The sequence below is a fragment of the Mesoplodon bidens genome, assembly GCF_964165515.1.
Source record: "Mesoplodon bidens genome assembly, chromosome: 12".
Taxonomy (NCBI): Eukaryota; Metazoa; Chordata; class Mammalia; order Artiodactyla; family Ziphiidae; genus Mesoplodon; species Mesoplodon bidens.
The window spans coordinates 72,216,988-72,237,279 of NC_138168.1; the positions used below are offsets into that span (position 1 = coordinate 72,216,988).

Here is a 20,292-nt window from a genome sequence, read left to right on the forward strand (position 1 = left end):
CATAAAATAAGGGACAACAGGGATAAAATCAGAAAAGATGACAGTTTCTACAGAATAAATTCAACATTCTGTTAAAAAAAAAAAAACCCAGGGCTTCCTTGGTGGCGCTGTGGTTGAGAGTCCGCCTGCCGATGCAGGGGACACGGGTTCGTGCACTGGTCTGGGAAGATCCCACATGCCGCGGAGCGGCTGGGCCCGTGAGCCATGGCCGCTGAGCCTGCGCGTCCGGAGCCTGTGCTCTGCGACAGGAGAGGCCACAACAGTGAGAGGCCCGCGTACCAAAAAAAAAAAAAAAACCCAACAAGACCCCACTAGCACTGACACTGTACAACACTGATAACAATGTTAAAACGTTCTGTTTTTGGAAGTAGCAATTCAAGCAATCTCTATGCGTTTAGAAAATATTCTCAAAAATTATTGAAGAGAAATGGTAACTGAAATGAGTAAATATATTTTATATTTTATTTATTATATATTTTTGTTTAAGACCTCCATGTATTTCTTTATTAATTTAGCATAAATTCCAAAGTGGCCCTTATTAATATTTTTATAATCCTACATGTAAGGCAATAATTGTTCATGTAGGAATGAACCTGCTAATCCCTTGGAAAAATGAGTTTTGAGAGAAATATATTAAAAATAAATTTTAGTAAAACGAGAGCCAGTGGGAACCACCCCTCCCTCAGAAGTTCGCCAAGTTCAGTTCTAACGCCCTGCAGCCTCCTTCCTGATCTTTCCTCTCCTGTGTCCACTCCCTGTTCTATGACCTCATTTCACAATTTCCTGAAGTCCTCACATCAAAGGAAAGCTGGTCTGCTAGGTCACTAACACAGGTCGGAACGGAGAGGAACTCAAAGGAATTAGTCCCTGCGGTGGGATTTCACTGCACCCGGCTGAGGAGACACTTTGTGCTTGGTACTTGCCTAAGTATTGACTGGTACTGACCCCTCATAACTAAGTTCAGGGTCAGTGGGTAAGGCCTGTTTGCAGAGGACCCCCTCCCCAACTCTGGTCTTCATTTTACTTGTATGTTTTTTTCCGTACGTCCTTCACTACGTATTCTGCTCAGCAATCAAATCCACAACACAGAATGCTTTCAGAAACAATATTTGTTACCTGAGCAAACTGCTTCCAAGCACTTGATGACGTAAGCTTGCCGGCTCCAGGCCTGTGCATAGCAGCCAGGGTATAAATTTCTGCGGTGACTTTTTGCTTGGACCTCAGAAGAGCCAGCGTGGTCTTGGTGTTCAATCCTGATGGGTTTGGGTTACAGGAACTAATGCACCATGAAGCATATACCGAGGATTTGAAGGTGGCCTGTTGCACGTAATTGGGTTTTGTATAATTCAAGAAGCACCAACTCACAGTCGTTGTTGTCCGCAGACTGGGGAACTGCAGAATCTGCTGGAAATCTACCACGTCCGTGAAAAGAAGAGTCGAATTTGCCACTTTCCCGCTTGGGTCAGACGCTCTGGGGACCAGCACGCCGGCAGGCAGCTTCTGGCCCTTCCCTTGCTCTTCAAGCTGACTATCCCCGGGTGGCAGTGAGGAAGTCTGGGGGCTCATGCTCATATCAGACGCCGTCTCATCAATGTCTAACTCGTCGGAGGACTCTTTGCTTTCAGAAGGCCCACTGGACTTCTGCCCCAGAGCGGGGGCCCTGGAGCTTGCAGGGAAGGGCTCCCTCAAGGGCACGCTGGCAGACGGGTGGTCTTGAGATGAGGAGGGGGACGGCGAGGAGAAGGACGATGACGCTGACGGCAAGCCATCCTTCGGCTCAGAAGCACAGCCCTGTCGAACGAGCTGGGGCTTCTGTGGGCGGGAGAGATCCTTTTTGATGTCGGAGTTGGTCAGCTCCACGGCGCTGAGCTCCTCCACGATCTGTCCGTACATCTTCTCCTCCTTGACCCTTTTCTGCTGCTTTGTTTCCATGAAGAGTTCCAAGCTGCTGGCTGGAGAAAGCATCCGCTTGCTGCCTCCCAGGGTGGCGACGCTGTCAGAGGTGGAAGGTAAACATAAGGGGATCGAGGATTCCAAGCCAAGGGGTATGGTCTGAGGTACTTTCCAGATGGGGCACTTTTCCAAACCTGCGTGCTGCCCCAACACCTGGGCAATGTTAAATCCTATCCCTTGCATGGCCGGGTTGGTTACCAGTGTTCTCTGGGTCACATTCTCGTCGACTTTGCATATGACAATGGCAGGGCTGTTCTGCCCAAGCATCTGAGAAATGCTTGTGTACATGACGCTCCCATAGGACGGTACGTGGGTCTGGATCCTAACAGGAACCACTGTTCCTGGTAAGGACTGTAAAGGCCCAGCGTTTGCTGAGGTGAACTCTTCTTGAAGAGCCTGCTCGGAGGGAGTATCTGTTGACTTGGTGCTCTCCCCTGACGGAAACTTTGGAAGAAGGTTCTTGGAGTGTAGCCCTGATGTTCCTGAATAACCCGGGTAGGTTTGCTCTTTCGTGTGCGCATAATCAGCGGATTTCTTTCCAGTGTGCTCCGCCACAGGCTCCAAGGGGTAGCTGGGGTGAACTTCTGCCTGGAAAGAAGGCTTTCCATAGCTCTTTGGAGCGTGCTGAGCCAGGGGATGGGGTAAGTGTGCCTGCCACCAGGGGGGCTGCTGAGCTGGGAAATGAACCATACAGACGGTAGGATATTGGAACTGAAACAAGGTGTTCTGGATTGGAGGAAACGGAAGAGTCTCTTGATGTGGAAATAAATGTGGCTGTTCAGTCAAGTGCTTGCTTGGAATATAGGATGTCGGTTGTATGAAGGGATTTCTCAGAGACTCCTGACTCTCCAGGTGCATGATCTGTTGCTGGGCCAGGTGGAGTGGTCCTGAGCTCAGCTGGGCACAAGGACCCACCACCTGCTTCCCTGGGTCCTCTGCCTGGAGGGCAGGAAGCACAGAGCACGGGGCGTGGTGCCACGTGGACCTGAGGCTGCCGTGCAGATGTTCCAGCTGTTCCTGCTTCACGCTCAGATCCGCGGCGGCCTCCCCCTGGGCGATCTCGGGAGAGCCACTGAAAGAAGCCTGTCGCACCAGAAAGCATTTCTTTCTCTCCCGGGATGGGGACAAGGCGGATGCCAACGCCCCTGCCACCGGAGCATGGGACAGATTCCCATAGTCAAATGATTTGCTCCGAATCTCTGGGACTTCCGTGGGGTGAGGACAAGGCATCTGCTCGGAGGAGCAGCGTCGCATCTCCTTTTGGTGGTGGTGGCCGGGGACGGACAATGAGTATGAACCAGCAGGGACCGTCAGAAACTCTGAGTGCTTCCCGAACTCATCCGGCTTGGGAGGTGCCGCAAGCTTCATGGTTTCTTCTCTTTCGAAAGACATGGAGAAACTGGAGCTGTGCGACAAGTTACTTTCTTGACTGGGGCTGCGGGAGAGGCCAGTGCCTGTGGATTCAAAGCTGGATTCCCCGGAGGAGTGCTCCATATCCGCGAGCCGCAAACGCTTCTTTTTGGGCGGCAGCTTCTCGGCCGGGAGCTGGGAGAGGGTCTCACTTCTTTGGGGCCACTGAAATTCCTCCACCGGCTTTTCGGGCTCTTTACTCTGGGCCTCCTTCTCCTTCTCTGGCTTGTCAGGCTCCTCGGTCACGCGGATCTCGGGGACCTGGATGTTGTGCTGACGCACGAGGCGGGGCTGCGCGTGGTAGGGTGGCTGCGCGACCTGCTGCGAAGGGGACGGCTTCCCCCCGCCTTCCGGGCTCTCCCCGGGCGGAGCCCACTCTGGGCTCACCGGGGCCTCTGAGATCTCACTGTCACAGGTCTCGGAAGGGGACGAGGCTTTCTCCTGGGCGCTAGCGGCAAGTTCAGCGGACTCGGACCTCTCAAATGAATTGGGGCGGCTCAGCGAGTTCGTGTGCTGAATCACAGAGATCACATTGCCGGGAGGTTTCCTGCCCCCTCCGTCGGACGGCTTGTCTGAGTCAGCAGCTGCGGGTGACTCCTCGGACCCAAGCGATGGACTTCCAGATTGCAGCGGGGGTCGACACGGGTCAAAGCGCTCCGAGTGACCATGAGAAGGGTTTTCCTGGCCAGCCAGGCCGAATCCACTCCTGGCTCCTTCCTGCATCTGCAGCTTGGGCTCGAAATCTGAAGTCGTGATGCCCAGGGGCGTGCTGAGGACGCTACTGCAGATCATTGGGGTGTCCTCCTCGTCCCCTACACTCTTCTCTTTCCGGCGTTTTCGATTTTCACAAGTACTTCCAAACATGGTTGGCAGTCCCTGCAACGGCCCCGAGGGATCCATGAAATACTCTCCACCGTGTTTCAAGGGGCTGATGCAGGAAACATCCCTGTAGCTCTGCTTCGGTGCCTCAGAATCCTCCCACTTCTTATAGGGCTTCCGACAGACATCATAGTCATACCCAACCCTGTCCCCGGGAATCAATTTCTTTTCCTTCAAGGATGGACCTGTGATGCTCTTTGACATCCTGCCGTGGTGTTCTGCTTCCACGTGCCCCTCCTGTACCGAAGGCAGCTCAAAAGCCGCTTGTCTTCTTAACATGCGCTGAGGGGGTATTCCTACAGTCCCTGGATAGAACACATCATCAGAGCCAGTCATCCGTTCATCAAATGAGTGACTTCCTCTCAAAGAAGGAGGAAGACTTAAATTAGTTGCTGAAGAAGTTGGCATTGAGTTGCTTCTAATAAGGGGTGAAGAGTCAACAGGAGCTTCTAGGAGAACTGGGCTGCTGCCTTGGAAACTGGCTGGATAAAGTTTTCCTTCATTCCTGATAGATGATGGAATAGCCTGGGATTGCCTTGACTCGCTGTTGAATTTAGTGGATTTCAGCATGCTTGTCTGACTGGGGTCGATCTCTCCCTTGCTTGGGATCAGCTGTGAAACAGGATCTTCAAACATCTTGACATCCAACCTGGTGTTGACGTGAGGTAATGAGTCCATGGTGCTCTTCCTACCCATCGTGGCGCGCTCCTGACTTGCGGTTGTAACACTGAGTGTATTTCTCGGACTAAGCCGACAGTATTTTCCAAAGATGATTTCTTCATAAGACTTTGCATTTGTGTTTGGAGGGCTTATCTGCTGCTCTGCACTTTCTGAGCGGGAAAAGTAACCAGAGTCAGTGCTTCCTTTACTGTGCGGGCTCAGAAGGTTTAGAGATGGCTCAGAATCTTGTCCTTTTTTCTCTGACAGTCTTAGTGCAAGTTTCTGTTTAACTGTGTGAGAGTCATCAGCCTTAGTATTTAAAGACGGATTTGGTAGCATATCAGTGCCAATATACTGAGAGCTTTCATTAGGTAAAGGAAGCCCGCTTTTGGGGATAATCAAAATCGGCACCTTCATTGGACCTCCCAGTGATTCTTCCAGTGACCCATGATAGACACCTCTGCTGGCGATATCCAGCGGCATGGGTGGGCCGGGACTCATTTTGTCAGAAGCCTCAACAAACAAAGAACTCTCCTCATCTGTGTCTGTACTCTGTTCACCGTCTGAATGTATTTCTGCTTCTACGTCAATAAAACCGGCCTCTAGGTCCAATTTAGATACAGCTGACTCTGTGAAAGGGACTAATCCTGCCTTAATTGCATGGGCATGTGACTTCCTGTGCTTGTACAAATTGCTCTTTGTCTTGAAAGAGAAACCACAAGGTATACATGGATATGGCCGCTCACCAGTATGGGACCTGATGTGTTTTTTCAATACGCTGGGTTTGGCACACGCCCTGCTGCAGTAAGGGCAAATGTACTTGCCGGGCTTTTTGGGTTTGTGCTCTTTTTTGTGAGCATCTTCCGACTGTTCGATACTTTTCTGGGAGTATTGGCTATAAGCAGGGTTCAGACTTGAAATCTTTTTTCTAGGATAACCACCACTGTGGCCGTGTATAGGAAAGGAAAATAAGTCCTCAGAGGCAACAGATGGCAAAGGGCCAGGGAAAAGCCACGGAGGGCCTTCAAGGCTCTGATGTGGCTTGTTGCTGTGCATGACCCCCTGTGGCAATGAGTGCTGAGGGAAAGAGAGTGAATGTTGGCATGAATAAGGACTCAGACGGTGCGGTGGGTATTGCTTCTCTGTGACTTGCTGTGCCACTTCGCTAGGTGAGGCCAGTTTCCCAGAACCAAAGAGTTGTGCTGATGCTGTGTTTCCAATATGCTCAGGATCTATTTGTGGTTGCCGCTGTCCTTCTTGACTGCCAAAAGTGCTCATCTTAATAACAGCTGATTGTTCCTGTCTCCATCTACCTGATGCTTTATCAGTTTCTCCAGACCTTGAGGTAGCTTTTTGTCCTAGAGCTGTGTCCCCAGTGTCCATTTTGTTACACAAGGTCTCAAGTGCTAGTTTGCTTGAAAGCCGTGCAGACTCATGGAGTGTCTCCAAAGCTGTGCCTTTCAAAGCTTCCTTGCTTCCATGTTCCAGGGTGTCTGCAAACTTGCTGAGTGCTCCTTCTCTTTGGAACCTTCCACACCCACACTGTAGGCTATGGGCATTAGATGGTAATGTCCTTGGACCAGGGCTATAACACAGTTCTCTCCATTGTAGAAATGTCCATCCAAAAGCTAAGTGCAAATCTATAAAGATTTCTTATGGCATTTGAATATTTTCAACTAGGGTGAAATTGGGGTGATGAATATTCTAGGAGAAATTTTGCCCATCAACTAGAGCAAAGTTCAATTGCCAGTTTCACTAAGATAAAATGGTCTGAAAGAAAACGAAACACAAAGAGATTGTCATAATAGTTATCAAGCAAGAAACCAAACCAATCCTAAATAAACAGCCTGAAATTGGATAAACTGAAAATTTTTTTACTCCAAGAAATCCTTTTTATAGTTGTTACATTAATTCCACAATTAAAGGTTATTAATTTCAAACAGCATTAAGTCATAAGCATAAATCTCCTCAATGCTTAACTTTTGGTCATCCTTTAAAATACCCCTTAATTTTGGTCAGAAAAGCATTTAAAGGAAAACTTTTGATACATAGTATTTATAAAATCACAAGATTTTTAAAAGCCTTCATTAAAATAAATTTAGAGTTATTTCTAACCAAGTTTTATGACTTACATGCTAAGTGTACTACCTATTTCTCTATATAGATACATTTCATAGGCTAATATAAAATATATGTTAAATATATAATATAATATAATTTATAAGTATATAATACAACAGTAATATAAAATGTTATATGTATTATATGTAATGTTAATAAAAATATAGGTATATTTTACAGCTTAAAATTGGTGATTAGGAGTGATTAGAGCTAGACTAAGCCTGTAAGAATCAAAGGTTGTTGCAGAACTTTGGAAAAGGCAGAAAAGTGCATCTAAATAAAATAGTTATAAAACCTTCATAATATGGACAACAAAACATATTTTGGGGACAATTAAAAAATATAATGATTACCTGAATGGTTTAGAGTTCTCATGGGCATGATTGTCTTGACGCTTCCTGGGTAGAAAATAAATGCAGTTAGGAAAGATTGTTCCACTAAAGTACAACATTGTTGTATGCAAATGTCAATTTAATGTTCATTAGATGTAGGGCTCACAATGTTATGTACTCTAAAAAATCAGCAGGTAACTGCTTTAGAAAACACTGCACTAGAGTAGTAAACCTGATACTGATTGACACTGTGTCCAAAAACAACTCAAGGAGAAAAATTCTTTTTAAACTTCAGATTCATATTTTCTAAGATATAATATTAATATATTAAAACATCTTAGACTTTTTTTTTTTTTTTTTTGCGTTTCGCGGGCTTCTCCTGTTGTGGCCTCTCCCGTTGCGGAGCACAGGCTCCGGACGCGCAGGCTCAGTGGCCATGGCTCACGGGCCCAGCCGCTCCACGGCATGTGGGATCTTCCCGGACCGGGGCACGAACCTGTGTCCCCTGCATCGGCAGGCGAACTCTCAACCACTGCACCACCAGGGAAGCCCCATCTTAGACTTTTGACTCAAGCCTGGTTCTAGTTTTTTAGATATTAAAAAGTCGAGAATAGTGGGTTTTTAAAAAATTTAACCTATAGGTTTAAACATTTAAACATATAAATATCCTTTTTAGGAAATTTGCATGACAGCAAAGTGAAGGAGTCCTCCAGATGACTATGAATGGCTCAGGAAAACTTGACAACTTAGAAACTATCAGATTTTAAGTGAATACTCAATTTCCATAAGGGAATGGCCAATGTCGTACCCAGAGGATTCTGAGAACTTCAATGCTCAACTCTATCAATTACAACACTAGCTGAGGTATTTCCTTGATAGGCAATGTAGAAGTGCTTATCAAAGTAAGAAAGCTCATACCCTTTGGCTCAGAAATTCCATTGCTGGAATGTATCCTCACGGATGTACACAAATGCACAAAGTTATATGTACAAGGATTAATTCAGTCATAAAATCCAGCCATTTAAAAAAATTAAGTATAGCTATAAGTACTAATATAAAAACTCATTCAGGAGATAGTAACATTGGATGTGAAAAAAAAAGTTTATTGCACCCTAGAATGTATTTTATAGTCTCATTTGTGTAAAAGAGAAACAGGCAATAAACAGAAAATTTCTGCAAGGATGCCAAACAGCTTTTACATTGGTTAAATCACATAAATGGAGCCAGGGAGTCAGAAGAAGGGACACAGGAAGGGATTTCTACTTTTAACCTTATGATTTTTGGTAATCTTTATTTTTGCTTATTTTTTTAACCCGGGCATGTTCACATTTTAAATAAAATACTGGTTAAGAAAAAGGATGCCACCATGTAAACGTTCTGTAATTTCCCAAACTAAAACTCAAATACTGATTTTATTTCCATGACCAATTTGCTCCCTAATACAGAGTGCTACTTTGATGATGATAGTAGTTGCACTTAGAAAGGGTGGAAAACATGGAAATTCCCACAGGAACAATAAATCTTTTGGATGAGAAATCAGAAGCCCCCACGTATTTGTAGCAAGGTATCTATAATCAAAAAGTCTTTCTGCTAATAGCCATGAAGCACAGTAGGTTTGTAAAGCAGTTGTCAGAAAACTAAACAACAAGCATATTAACTTTGGTTTGCTAAAAAGTTTTACTATTGAATTACATTTTTCCCCCGCACAGTGATTTTCCTATGAATCCTTCTATAGGTAAAGAGGCAAACACTGAAAGAGAAGTGATGGCTTCGTTAGACTTCAATGCAGATAAGAAGAATAAGCATCGTTAAGCCCAAATTGGCTGAATTTTTGTTTAATTAACTACATACTTAAGGTTCATGTAGACACAATCTCTGTCAGACCTTTAGAGGTAACACCCTCCAAAGTGAAGTACAGTGTATTTCCAATTTAAGTCAGAAGCTTTTGCACATCTTTCCTTAATTAGGAGTCAGAGCTTGAACTGAATAACTTCTAGGTTGCTTTTCATATTTATTATCATGGTATTGATCTATGCATGCAGTTCTGTTGATGGTGATAACAAGGATGATGACTGCTGTTTACTGTGTGCTTACTACATGCACTGGTAGAGTTATACTGGTATAGAGCTTCATGACGGTCCTATGACACAGGTGTTATTACCCATATATACAGTTGGGGATGATACTTAGGGTCAGAACCAGAATCAAATCCAGGTTTGGCAGACCGCCAAGGCTAAGGGGGTCTCACCTCCCCAACTAGCACCTGCCACCCCCAGCTCAACTGCTAAGTTTTATCACAATGTAAAATAATACATCTTCAAGAATATTTTCTCCTAAATATTTTCACTTGACTCCAATACTTCCAATGCTTGAATATTTCATGGTCCTGGGAGAATATTTGAGTTTTGTATGGATTTCAAACAAATCCATAGTGTAAATGATGTTCAAAATCTTTATATTAAAGTATTAATGAAGACAGCTCCTCGTGAGAACATGATTAATTCTCATGACATACAACTGTTTTACTTTGTTCTTTGAAAAGCATTACTTTTAAGGAAAGTAAGAACCTCACAAGTGAAAATTAGGCATATGGTCACTTCCCATTCCTTGGTTTACATAAAATATATAATTTTGCTTAAAACACGGACTTCAAGTTAAACACGTACATAAAATTTTATGAAAAACAGGACTGGGATACTATATTTAACAATTAAATAGAATGTAGTGTTTTCATTTAGCAACAAAGCAATAACTTTTTAAATCAGATTTAATTTTTATGGTTTATAGTAAAAAATTAAAATTATTACACCCTAAACCAGACATATACAATTCTTATTCACTAAGAACATATCATAAAAAGAGAATCACCAAATAAACTTCAAGCAAAAGCAATAATATTTTGCTATTAAAGAACAGACCAGAGATGAAGAAAAGTGATTTACATAAAATTCAAAAGTAGACAATTAATGGTCAGAACAAAAATTATCTAGAATAGTTATTTAATTTTTGATGGGTTTAAGTTTTAGAAAAGGGCTCGTCAAAAAAGTCACACCTTCTATTTTTATTTTAAAAAAATCAATTTTGCCGATCTTAACAGAAGACCGTCCTGTATTCCAATAGCATTTATTATCCAGAAAATGTTTTAAAATTCACAGCTTTGATCCCAGTAAAAAGTGACAATTATGCAAATAGCTTTGGTCAGGAAAACCTCCTCCTTTTAAATTTCTATGACAAACCTGCCTAAGATGTCCTACCATTTCATCATGAAATTAGATAAACCCAGTGCCATGCTCCCTACTGCTGTTCAGGGAAGAGCTTCTGTCCTTCTGTCTGAGCTGGAGATCCCAGAAGTATCAGGGACACCTCTGGTCTACAGTCCTCTGAACTACGGTGTCTAACTTTTCACTTCAGTGAAAGACTTAATTAAGAATATTACTAGGGAATTGGAAATCACTCCTATTTCACATGAACCCTTTACATGAGATTTTAAACATATCTGAGCATATAATATTCTCTCCAACACCATCCTTGAACAGCCTTCAATTAACTGCTATCCATAAAATCACTCTCCTTCTTGGAGTTTCTGAGGCGTATAGCAAGGTAGATTGGAGAAAACAGGAGTGATAGGTCCTTTGGGAACTTATTGATCATATTCATGAACCAATAAGAACATGGACTCTTTTCATTAATCTCTTGTCTTCAGTTGCTTTATCTTGGAAACTGAAAAAAATTCTGCAATGCAGACTGTTTGCACCATAGATCTATTCCTGGGCATGGCATGTCTGTCTAGTGTTCAAAGTCTCTTTGCTGCTCTCCTCAACTTACACTTAGGGAAAAAAATTCACTTGAAAATCCATAAGGCTTTCAAAGTTTAAGACAAAGTTTGATAATGACATTTGTCTTTTTTTGCTAGGTGATACTTTTACATAGCCATCTTACTCTACCAACAATGGCATAAATTCCTGAGCTTGTGCTGTATTACTTAAATGTATGAAAATGCTTATAAGATAGGGAAATATTTTCCTTGGATCTCAGAATATTATTATAAACCATCAAATGTATTATTGTATATACCTGCAATTTTACCAAAATTTTCTCAATAAAGATCTACTTGGAGCTATAAAGATCCATAGTAATTACAGCTACATTACTTCTCTATGATTGTGTAGATTCATTTCATTTTTCATACTCTAACTATGTGTTAAAAGTAAATCTCTGGTTTTCCCAATTCATTGATATGTCTAAAAATGCAATATTCGAGCAATCCTCATATGAAAAGAAAACAGCCAGTTATCATTTCATTCTCTGAGATTTCTTTATATGGTAACCAAACCCGCGCAAATTCATTTTTGGCATCCATTGCCAACAAAGGAACGGTATTCCAAACACAGCTTCACATTGACATTTAAAATTTTCCCTAATGCCTTTGAGTGCTCTGAAAGGAGGAGGATATTTTGCAAGAGGATATAACTTTTGGCTTTCCTGTGGATGGTGCTCCAGCCCATAGGAGTCCTTCGGTTGGTAAAGAAAGGCAAGCATTGTCTAGCAGGCTCAGTGCATTTTTCAGAGGGGGGTAATATTGAAAAAGACACTACCCTCTGCGTGGCTATTTCAGTGGTAATGGAAATAAGGGAATTGAGCAGAAGAAAAGAAAATGATATTACTTGGAAGAGTTGCCATTTTTCTAAAAGTGTGCCCACTCCCTTGGCCACGCTTCAGTCCCACTCAAATAAATCTGGCACCCAGTTAAATAATTTCCTCAGACAGGCCCTGAAAGGAAAGGCACAGAAACAGCCTCCCGTATAGACCTCCACAGAGGTCTCTTCAGGATAACAGCTGGGTGGGATTGGCAGAAGGGCAGCCTAGCTCTGCAGATGAATAAAGGCCTACAGTATCCAGGACTGTCAATCTGGGATCTTTTGCTTAGAAAAACACTATCTCAGAAAAAAACTTTACCTCAGGAAATTAATCATTACTTGAGTGGTGGCAAAAGTCAAGTGAGCATTAAATAATAACATCCTAGATAATAATGGTATAAAATGATGGCAACAAACACTACTTCTCTGCTTCCAATGTTTTAATAATAAAACATTTCAAACAAATTAAAATGGTTATTTGGGTTTTTGTAGTTGAGAATTTGGTGGTATTACACGTGTAAAAAAATATATGTCTTCTGATAGCAATTACTAGACAAAAATTTAGAGGCCATTTCCATATATTTGCTTTCAAAATGCCATAGATCAACTACAAAATATTTTAGGAAATACATGAGCATCTTGGAGCACCGTTGCTTTAATGCTGACGGACCCGCAAGTCACTACCACATATGAGTACCGGATGAAGGAAACAAGGATCTACCGAAAAACCATGACCAGTGCCAGAGTCCAACTGAATACTGACTTATTTCCACAGGATGATTAAAAAAAGGCACCTTCCTGAGAGCCAAATTCATTATAAATGCTTCTTTTATTAGTAAAAACTCCCATAACAACCCTAGTTCTCCCTAAATGGAGCAAGTCGCCAATATGAGGAGGATACTGTATACGATAAAAAACCCTGCCAAGCAATTCAGAGAACTTTTGGAGAAAAGTAAAGAGATTGTGATGATCACCCTCTAATTGGACATATATTAAAATCTAATTTGACATTTAAAGCCTAATGGAAAACTGAACTATATTTTTTTCCATGTTGGCTACAATGAGTGCAGATAGTTTGCATATCTGTTCAGAGTATTTATGACTTATTTTGACTATAGCATGCTAATTTTAATATTTTGTCATAAATGTTTCTTGGCAATTTTTTTACAACTATGATTTTGCTCTTCTGGTGCAATGTGTCCCCATTCTATAACAAACGTTATTAGGATTTACTACATAGAATTTTGCATGAAAGTAAACTGTGCCAGAAAGTAATTCTCTTAAATGAGGCTATCTCAATTAAGCAAATTATAACTAAAACTGGACTATTATGAAAAACAAAACAAAACTTTCACTATATTTCTCTCCAAATAGCATATACATTGTTTCTTCCCAGACTGGAAGACAAAGTCAATTCACATACTGGTGTGCAGTAAGTTAAAACTGCTTTTCAAGTTCAATGTAAAAACAATAGAATATTATTAACCTGTTATCCTCATATCAAAAAACTGCATCATAACCGTCTTTGCTATCCACGATGCCACTCTCTCCACAGGAACTCATGCACAACTTCTGGGAATCTAAAAAATGAACAAGAAGATTTTTTAAATGATGACACTTGAAGTGAATTTAACAGACATGCTTATTCTTCACTCATAGAAATGCCTTCCTTGAGAAAAGAAAATCTGGAACTGGACCTCTCGAGAAGATTTTTTCTTTCAAGAAAAAATTTCCTTTCTTTTCACATAGTTTAAAACTTTTGAATAAGTACTTGCATTATAAGAGAATTGCCTGTAACAGCAAACGTGGAAGCAATTTGGAAAATAATGCTAGAGTTAAAACGATGTATTGGAACTAGAAATTATGCCACTGCAATCCACGATACAATCCTGTCTTAAAGCTGAGATTCCCACAAAACTTCTTTTGGTGCACCAGCAACTAAACTCCACAGGATGAAGAACCTCATAGAAAATTCTTTTCTATAGTTTATTTCAGTAATGTTATGTTCTGTGCTAAAATTAATTTCTAAAATAGGAAGCCAAAACCAACCAAAGTAAAATCCTGAGACATAACAAACTCTGGAAAGTAACAAAGAAAGGAACTTTCTCATACTTAGAATTAATGTATTCAAGTCTGATCCAAAAAAAAAAAAAAAAAGCATAGAAGGTCAGTCAAACTACTTAATCCAAATAGATTAATCAGTCAACCATCTTAAGATGGTTTATCTCCTGGTAAAAAAGGCTCATATAAAAATATTACTACATATCCATAGATATCTATTGTATATTTGTTCATTTTTAAAAACATTGCTCTTTCTTCCAGACAAGTTGTGTTTCATAGGAAGGACTAAAGCATCAAGTCAGGACAGTTAAAATGTGCCTTAATCTACTACCGCGTCATGTGAACGTTCAAAATGCTTAAAGGAAGCAGTTAGCTTTAATTTTCTCCTCCTTTCTGCACATCACTGCAGTAGCACTTCAGGACACCCTGTGCACTTTGCAACATGAATCATTATAAGCAAGTAGGCCCACTCGGTTCCTCAAAAGACACAAAAGGTGCAAAAATAGCTTCTGCAATTGAAGCAAGAACCACGTCAGCAGCCAGATGAATGTGGGTGGTCAGATAAGATTCTGTTGCTGCAAAGGGCAAATTATTAAGTGAATGCTAGATTTATTTTCTTTTTTAACTTTGTTCTTCTTGCCTCAAATCAACCATTTGCTGGCACTTAAATGACTCTTGACAAGCTCTACCATTCTCAAAATTGAAAGCTTCATCAAAGCCAAAGAACATGATTGATTAAACACTGAGAGAACAGTGGTGGGGTCCTTCATATATATATATGATAATTAACCACATCCATATTAACAAACCAAAGAGCACCTCTTTTGAAAAAAAAAAACAAGTTAAAATGCTAAAAAAACAAAACAAAACTGTATGTTGGCAACACGACCTAAGCTAAAGTAAAGCATGGCATCTCGCAGATAAAAAAGAATAAATCACGGAGCTATTTTGCACTCTGAACAGAATTCACCCAAGACATAAATGGGCCAAGATTCTATAGATACAGCTATTTATAGGGAACAACAACTTGCAGTATTCAGTGACTACCTATGATTGGCAATCCCACAGTCATTGAACTAAGAGTTAAAAGAGTAAAGGAGAACTTAATCCTCAGAAGGCTATCACTGACACCCACTCCTTCCAGCTGTGTTGCAAATATAGACAAGCACCCAACCATTCCCTAAACCAGAAACCATCATTCCTACCAACAGCTTCCACAGGCAAAAGAGAGCACGTAAGTCCTCCAGACAAGCTGTGTCAGGGGCAGTGTTCCCAGTTCTGACTCTACTTTTCCAGTCTTAATCTCCAGGACTATGGCTCCTGGAAATAGAAAATAGTTGTCTCATGATATGCACATATATCTGGAATTTTAGATTTAGAAGATCCCGCTTTTCACTCACTAAGGGGATTTGAAAATTGTTTCTGTTGTCTGGATTGCTAGGCATGACCTCTTCAATGATCGGTTTTCCCTTGAAGAACAAAAAAGCGGTGGTCATAATGTTGTACTTATATTTTACCTCACAGAAACTTCCAGGTAATTAGTGTGATTTTAAAGCAAAGATCTAAATGATATTAACATGAAAGATGTGACACCAAGTTTGGGGATTTTGCACAAATCATTTTGTTGCAGTTGAATTAGTAGTGGCCTCTACAAGGGAGGTAATTATTGTTACTATTAAAATAAAGACATAGAGATAACCATCTCAGAAATTTGTTTTTGCATTAATTTTAATTGAGTTTTTGTGCCTCAGTTTCTTCATCAAAATAAAAGAAAAATATTTCCTCAAACAGTTTTTGAGAATTTGGTATTACAACTCATGCTTATGTTTCCTAGAAATCAGCAGTTCACATAGCATACTTTTTAAACAATGGAATAAAGGAAAGAGAGACTTTTCATTTCTTTAAGCTTTACTTTTAGGTTTTTAGAGTCATAAGAAATCACTATGCAATGAAACCTTAATATTCAATAAAATTAACAAGTTTTCAGAAAACTGTGTTAACAGATCTTGTTAAATATCCCCAAGTCATTTAAAATTCATTCCTAAATATGAGGTGAAAATTATCCTTCACTTTACTAACAAAGTAAAGACTGATTTTTCTGTTGTCTGCAGGTTTATAGGAGAGTGCCTTTAAAATATTTTCCAATCCTCCATCTACTATTTGTAACAAACGCTTGGAAAGTTTAAGCATTATTGTTTCTCAGCCTTTCCATTTTTAGAAAAAAAATCCTTGGCATTAGATATTTATTCTTGGATGCTTACAGGTTATTATTACTAAGCTAAGCAAAGGTCATGTTGAGCTATGATTAGATAAGTAGGTAGATAGATAGATAGATAGATAGGCAGAGACAGATTTTTAAAAAAATATCCATTGTTGGTAAGATTCTTTATTATTTCATTTCTCTATTCTTCCAAATTATTTTAAGACAAGTTATGGTTTAATGGTTTACTACGGTTAAGGCTTTATTGGCAAACTTCTCGTGCAAATATAAGTGCCTCTCATCACTCCTTTTTCTGAGGTTAAACACATACAAACTAGATCATAATTTCAGTAGAAAAGCCAATAAGATATACCAGTTACACTTTAGATGAGAGTTGTCACAATTAAAAGTAATAATTATGTGCATCAACTCTATGGAAAAAGTGGCAAATAGGACCTGGAAACAAGATATGATCTTTATATTTCTTAGTTAAAAGGAACATTTAAAAGAATGAACACCACTCTTCATATACTAGAGAAGAGATACTTCTTTTATAGAAGGGAGTAGAAGGGATTCAAAAGTACTAGGTAAAGTTGGGAGGAGAGTACTGAAAGATAAATGCACGCTCATGATACACTTTATCAAAGTGTACCAAAAGTGTACCAAAAGAAGCAACTTTTCCCTGCTACAAAAAAGACTCTAAATGGGGTCACTGTTCCACCTGGAGTATCTGGAGGGGCAAGGTAAGAGGCACTTAGGAGGTGGTAGAGAAGGCAGTTATAGGCTGGGAAGATACACACAAACACATACACACACACATACACAACACACACACACATAAACCCTGATCAGTATGATGATTTGATTATAAGCTCAGATCTTAAGAAACATTTATGATATGAAGGTAAATGTTGGGATTGAGTTCGGAATGTAAAGAAGATGAAAAAGGGTTAAAGAGATACAAGTAGGAATGGGAAAGAGTGTTAATCTGGGAGCATGGGGCAGTTCATTGCTGGGACAACTAAGCAGAAGGCTTTGAAAAGTCAGAAGTGTGTCTGGGAAAAAGGAGTTTTCACAAGAGGAGGACGGGGCAAACTGAGTCAAAATTCGCCTACTCTGCCATTTTGTTTAGGGTTCCGGTTCTGGAAACTGCCGTAAAAATGATCTTAGAGCTACCTTTGGTCTACTGCCACTTCTCAGCAGGTCCTCAGTGCTGGAGCACAGAAAAGATACAAAATAAAAGCACTGTGTAAATTAGAACTACTAAAAGCACAAAAAAGTAGGTACATGCGAATTAGTGATTGTAACTTAAGCCTCCTTAACTAGGGTTTCTGACTATTTTATGATACTTTTAGAAACTTATAGAATGTCCATATTTGTCAGAAAATGAGCTAAGTTTACAAAATACAAAAATGGAAAAGGCAAGCTCTACATTTAAGAGCTCAGAGCCTAGAAGGGAAACACTTGTGAACAAATAAGCGCAACAAAGTGTTTTAGGTGCTTTGAGAAAAATACAAACACAGTACAGGGGGAGCACAAACAAGGAAGTGGCCAACCCTACCAAAAGAAGTAGAAAAGGCTTTAGAGAGGCAGTGATACTGAGTAAGTCTTTAAAGAAAACTATGTATGCTAATATACAAAAGTTCTCAGTGTTAGATTTAGAGATAAATACATTATCAGATGAAATAAAAACATAAGACTATCATTCCTGAGTTGCATATACTTTATTTTAGTGTGGTGAAAGCTTGGTTCATGGGGAAGCTTAGGAATAAGGTGAATGTTCTAGTTAATACAACCTTATGGTTAGGTAAAGACCACAGAGAAATAATTTTTGTTTTAGCATCTGCTAGTGATTATTTTCCAAAGTACATTAGCCTTCTCCTTGAGTTAATTATAGTCTCCTGAACATAATTTAATCTTTCTTTGATGATTCAGGATCGTATAGTGTTCTCTGCTCCATACTCTGCATCTGGACTGTGATTGTCTGGTACTGGCAATGCAAACTTCTCCCCAACGTGTATTCTTAAACACATGTCAAGTTTTCTAAGATCAGGGTTGTAACTGAGATTTTTTTTTCCTGACCACATATCTGACATCAGACTAACTTTTTTTAAGAGCAAATATATAACTATCCACTTCTATCACAATTACTTGTTGAGCTTATTCTAAATCATATAGGGAGTATTTAGTATTGTGAAAGATTTTAGAAATCATTGAATCTATCAGCCAAGATAAGAGGGAAAAAAAAGCTGAGAACCAGATAAGTTAAAATACTTGCTTAAGGACTCAGAGGTGGTTATGAACGAGTCTGGGCTATAGCTTAGGTCTTCAACATTTGAAGTCAACTATTTTCCATTATCCATATTACTATCTTATTTAAAGTGTATTAATCTGGCCCCATTGCAGAAACTGACTGAATGAATAAAGGAATAAAAAAATGAAGAATAAATAAAATTGAACTTAGAATGAGCAAAGACATTTATCATCCATACCTTAAAGCTAATCACTCAAATGAACAGAAAATAACAGTAGCTAAAAACCAATGTTTCATTAAACTGTTTATCAATTTTTATTCCCAAAGCAAGGACAGCTCTTTCATTGACAGTCAATGGAGGTAAGCCCTTCGGTTCATAAAATCAAAATTTCACCAACAAGGCCTATAGACATATGGTACCCCATCTCCACAGGTACTACTTCTCTTGCAGGATGGTGTTTGCTGACTTGCTTTTGCAAAAGAACGGGGCCAATTAGACGTTTTGTATAATTAAAAAAAATTTTTTTTGTTTTCTCATGTGTGATACATTTTATTTTATATTCTCACTTTTATTTTTCTTTCCCTTCCTTTCAATTCCCTCTATTCTATCTCTTAATAACATTATGGCAGGTAAATAACTCCTTCTTGCCAAGCTATCTTAAATATTTATTCTTTAACTTGATATTTGGAGGATAAAGCCAAAGGAGAACTATTTGACTACTATACTCTAATGAGAAATATGACATAACAAAGTCAGAACTCCAAGGTATTGTTCTCTCCAGTTTTATCTTTTATAGCAGTTATGGTTACTAGTTGGTTACTATTTCAGTACAGTTAAATAAGTTCATAACTCTTTCTCCAATTCTCCTTTTACTCCTGGACTGCCAAGATTAGCATAAAGAAAAGCCAAGGTTAACTCTGGAGTATGTAAACAAAGAGAATGAAGAAATCAAATGGTAAAATATGCATTATATTCTTGAGTATGCATAAAACAGGCTGACCTTGCCTGAAGGAAAATCCATCTCTTAGGGAAGAGCCTCCCACATCAATGGAAATAATACCAAAAGTAATGAAAGCACAGCTGAAAACTTGAATTGCATCCCAATATTTTATGCTACAATTGATTCTCAGATGTAATGAAAAAAATTGTTTTCAGTCTCCCTCCCCTAGGTCCACAATACAATAAAGATCCTTCGAAAAGAAATCAAGGCAAGGCCTATGTCATTTCATATAACCTAATCAGATGGGCCCTATCCACTGTTAGTAACTGAGCTGCTGAAATAATCAATTCTGTCTCTTCTCTTGAAAAGCTTTACAGGGAATGGGGAAATTGACTCATGCGCCAGTGTAGAGGTATACAACCTCAAATCTTTTTTTTTTTTTCGGTACGCGGGCCTCTCACTGTTGTGGCCTCTCCCGTTGCGGAGCACAGGCTCCGGACGTGCAGGCTCAGCGGCCATGGCTCACGGGCCCAGCTGCTCCGTGGCACGTGAGATCTTCCCAGACCGGGGCACGAACCCACGTCCCCTGCATCGGCAGGCGGACTCTTAACCACTGTGCCACCAGGGAAGCCTCAACCTCAAATCTTGATTATACACTGTCCAAGGATTGGTGAGGCAACAAAATAAATAAATGACAGGGTACCAAACCTCAAGAGTTTAGAAATGGACATAAAGTTAGAAAACAACAAATAATCTGAATATCAGTTATTAACAGAGTTTAAGAAAGCACATGCTCAAGAAGGGTTTGAACAACCAGGTAGGACTCAACAGAGGTAAGTGGTTC

The 20,292-nt window shown here is 40.2% G+C and overlaps 1 protein-coding gene across 17 annotated transcripts in view; it reads right to left on the minus strand.

Moving 5' to 3' along the window:
* Window positions 1-20,292, minus strand: part of HIVEP2 (HIVEP zinc finger 2) — a 196,041-nt gene that overhangs the window by 21,047 nt on the left and 154,702 nt on the right. For 15 of the 17 annotated variants that reach the window (XM_081251276.1, XM_081251271.1, XM_081251285.1 and 12 more), the window contains 4 exons: window positions 15,259-15,373; window positions 13,479-13,572; window positions 7,377-7,421; window positions 1,117-6,672 (listed from right to left, as the gene is read on the minus strand). In XM_081251276.1, coding sequence (XP_081107402.1) covers window positions 1,117-6,285 — 5,169 coding nt within the window. In that variant the 5' untranslated portion in view covers window positions 6,286-6,672; window positions 7,377-7,421; window positions 13,479-13,572; window positions 15,259-15,373. The remainder of the gene's footprint in view (window positions 1-1,116; window positions 6,673-7,376; window positions 7,422-13,478; window positions 13,573-15,258; window positions 15,374-20,292) is intronic. The other 2 variants (XM_081251277.1, XM_081251278.1) reach the window with 2 other exon arrangements.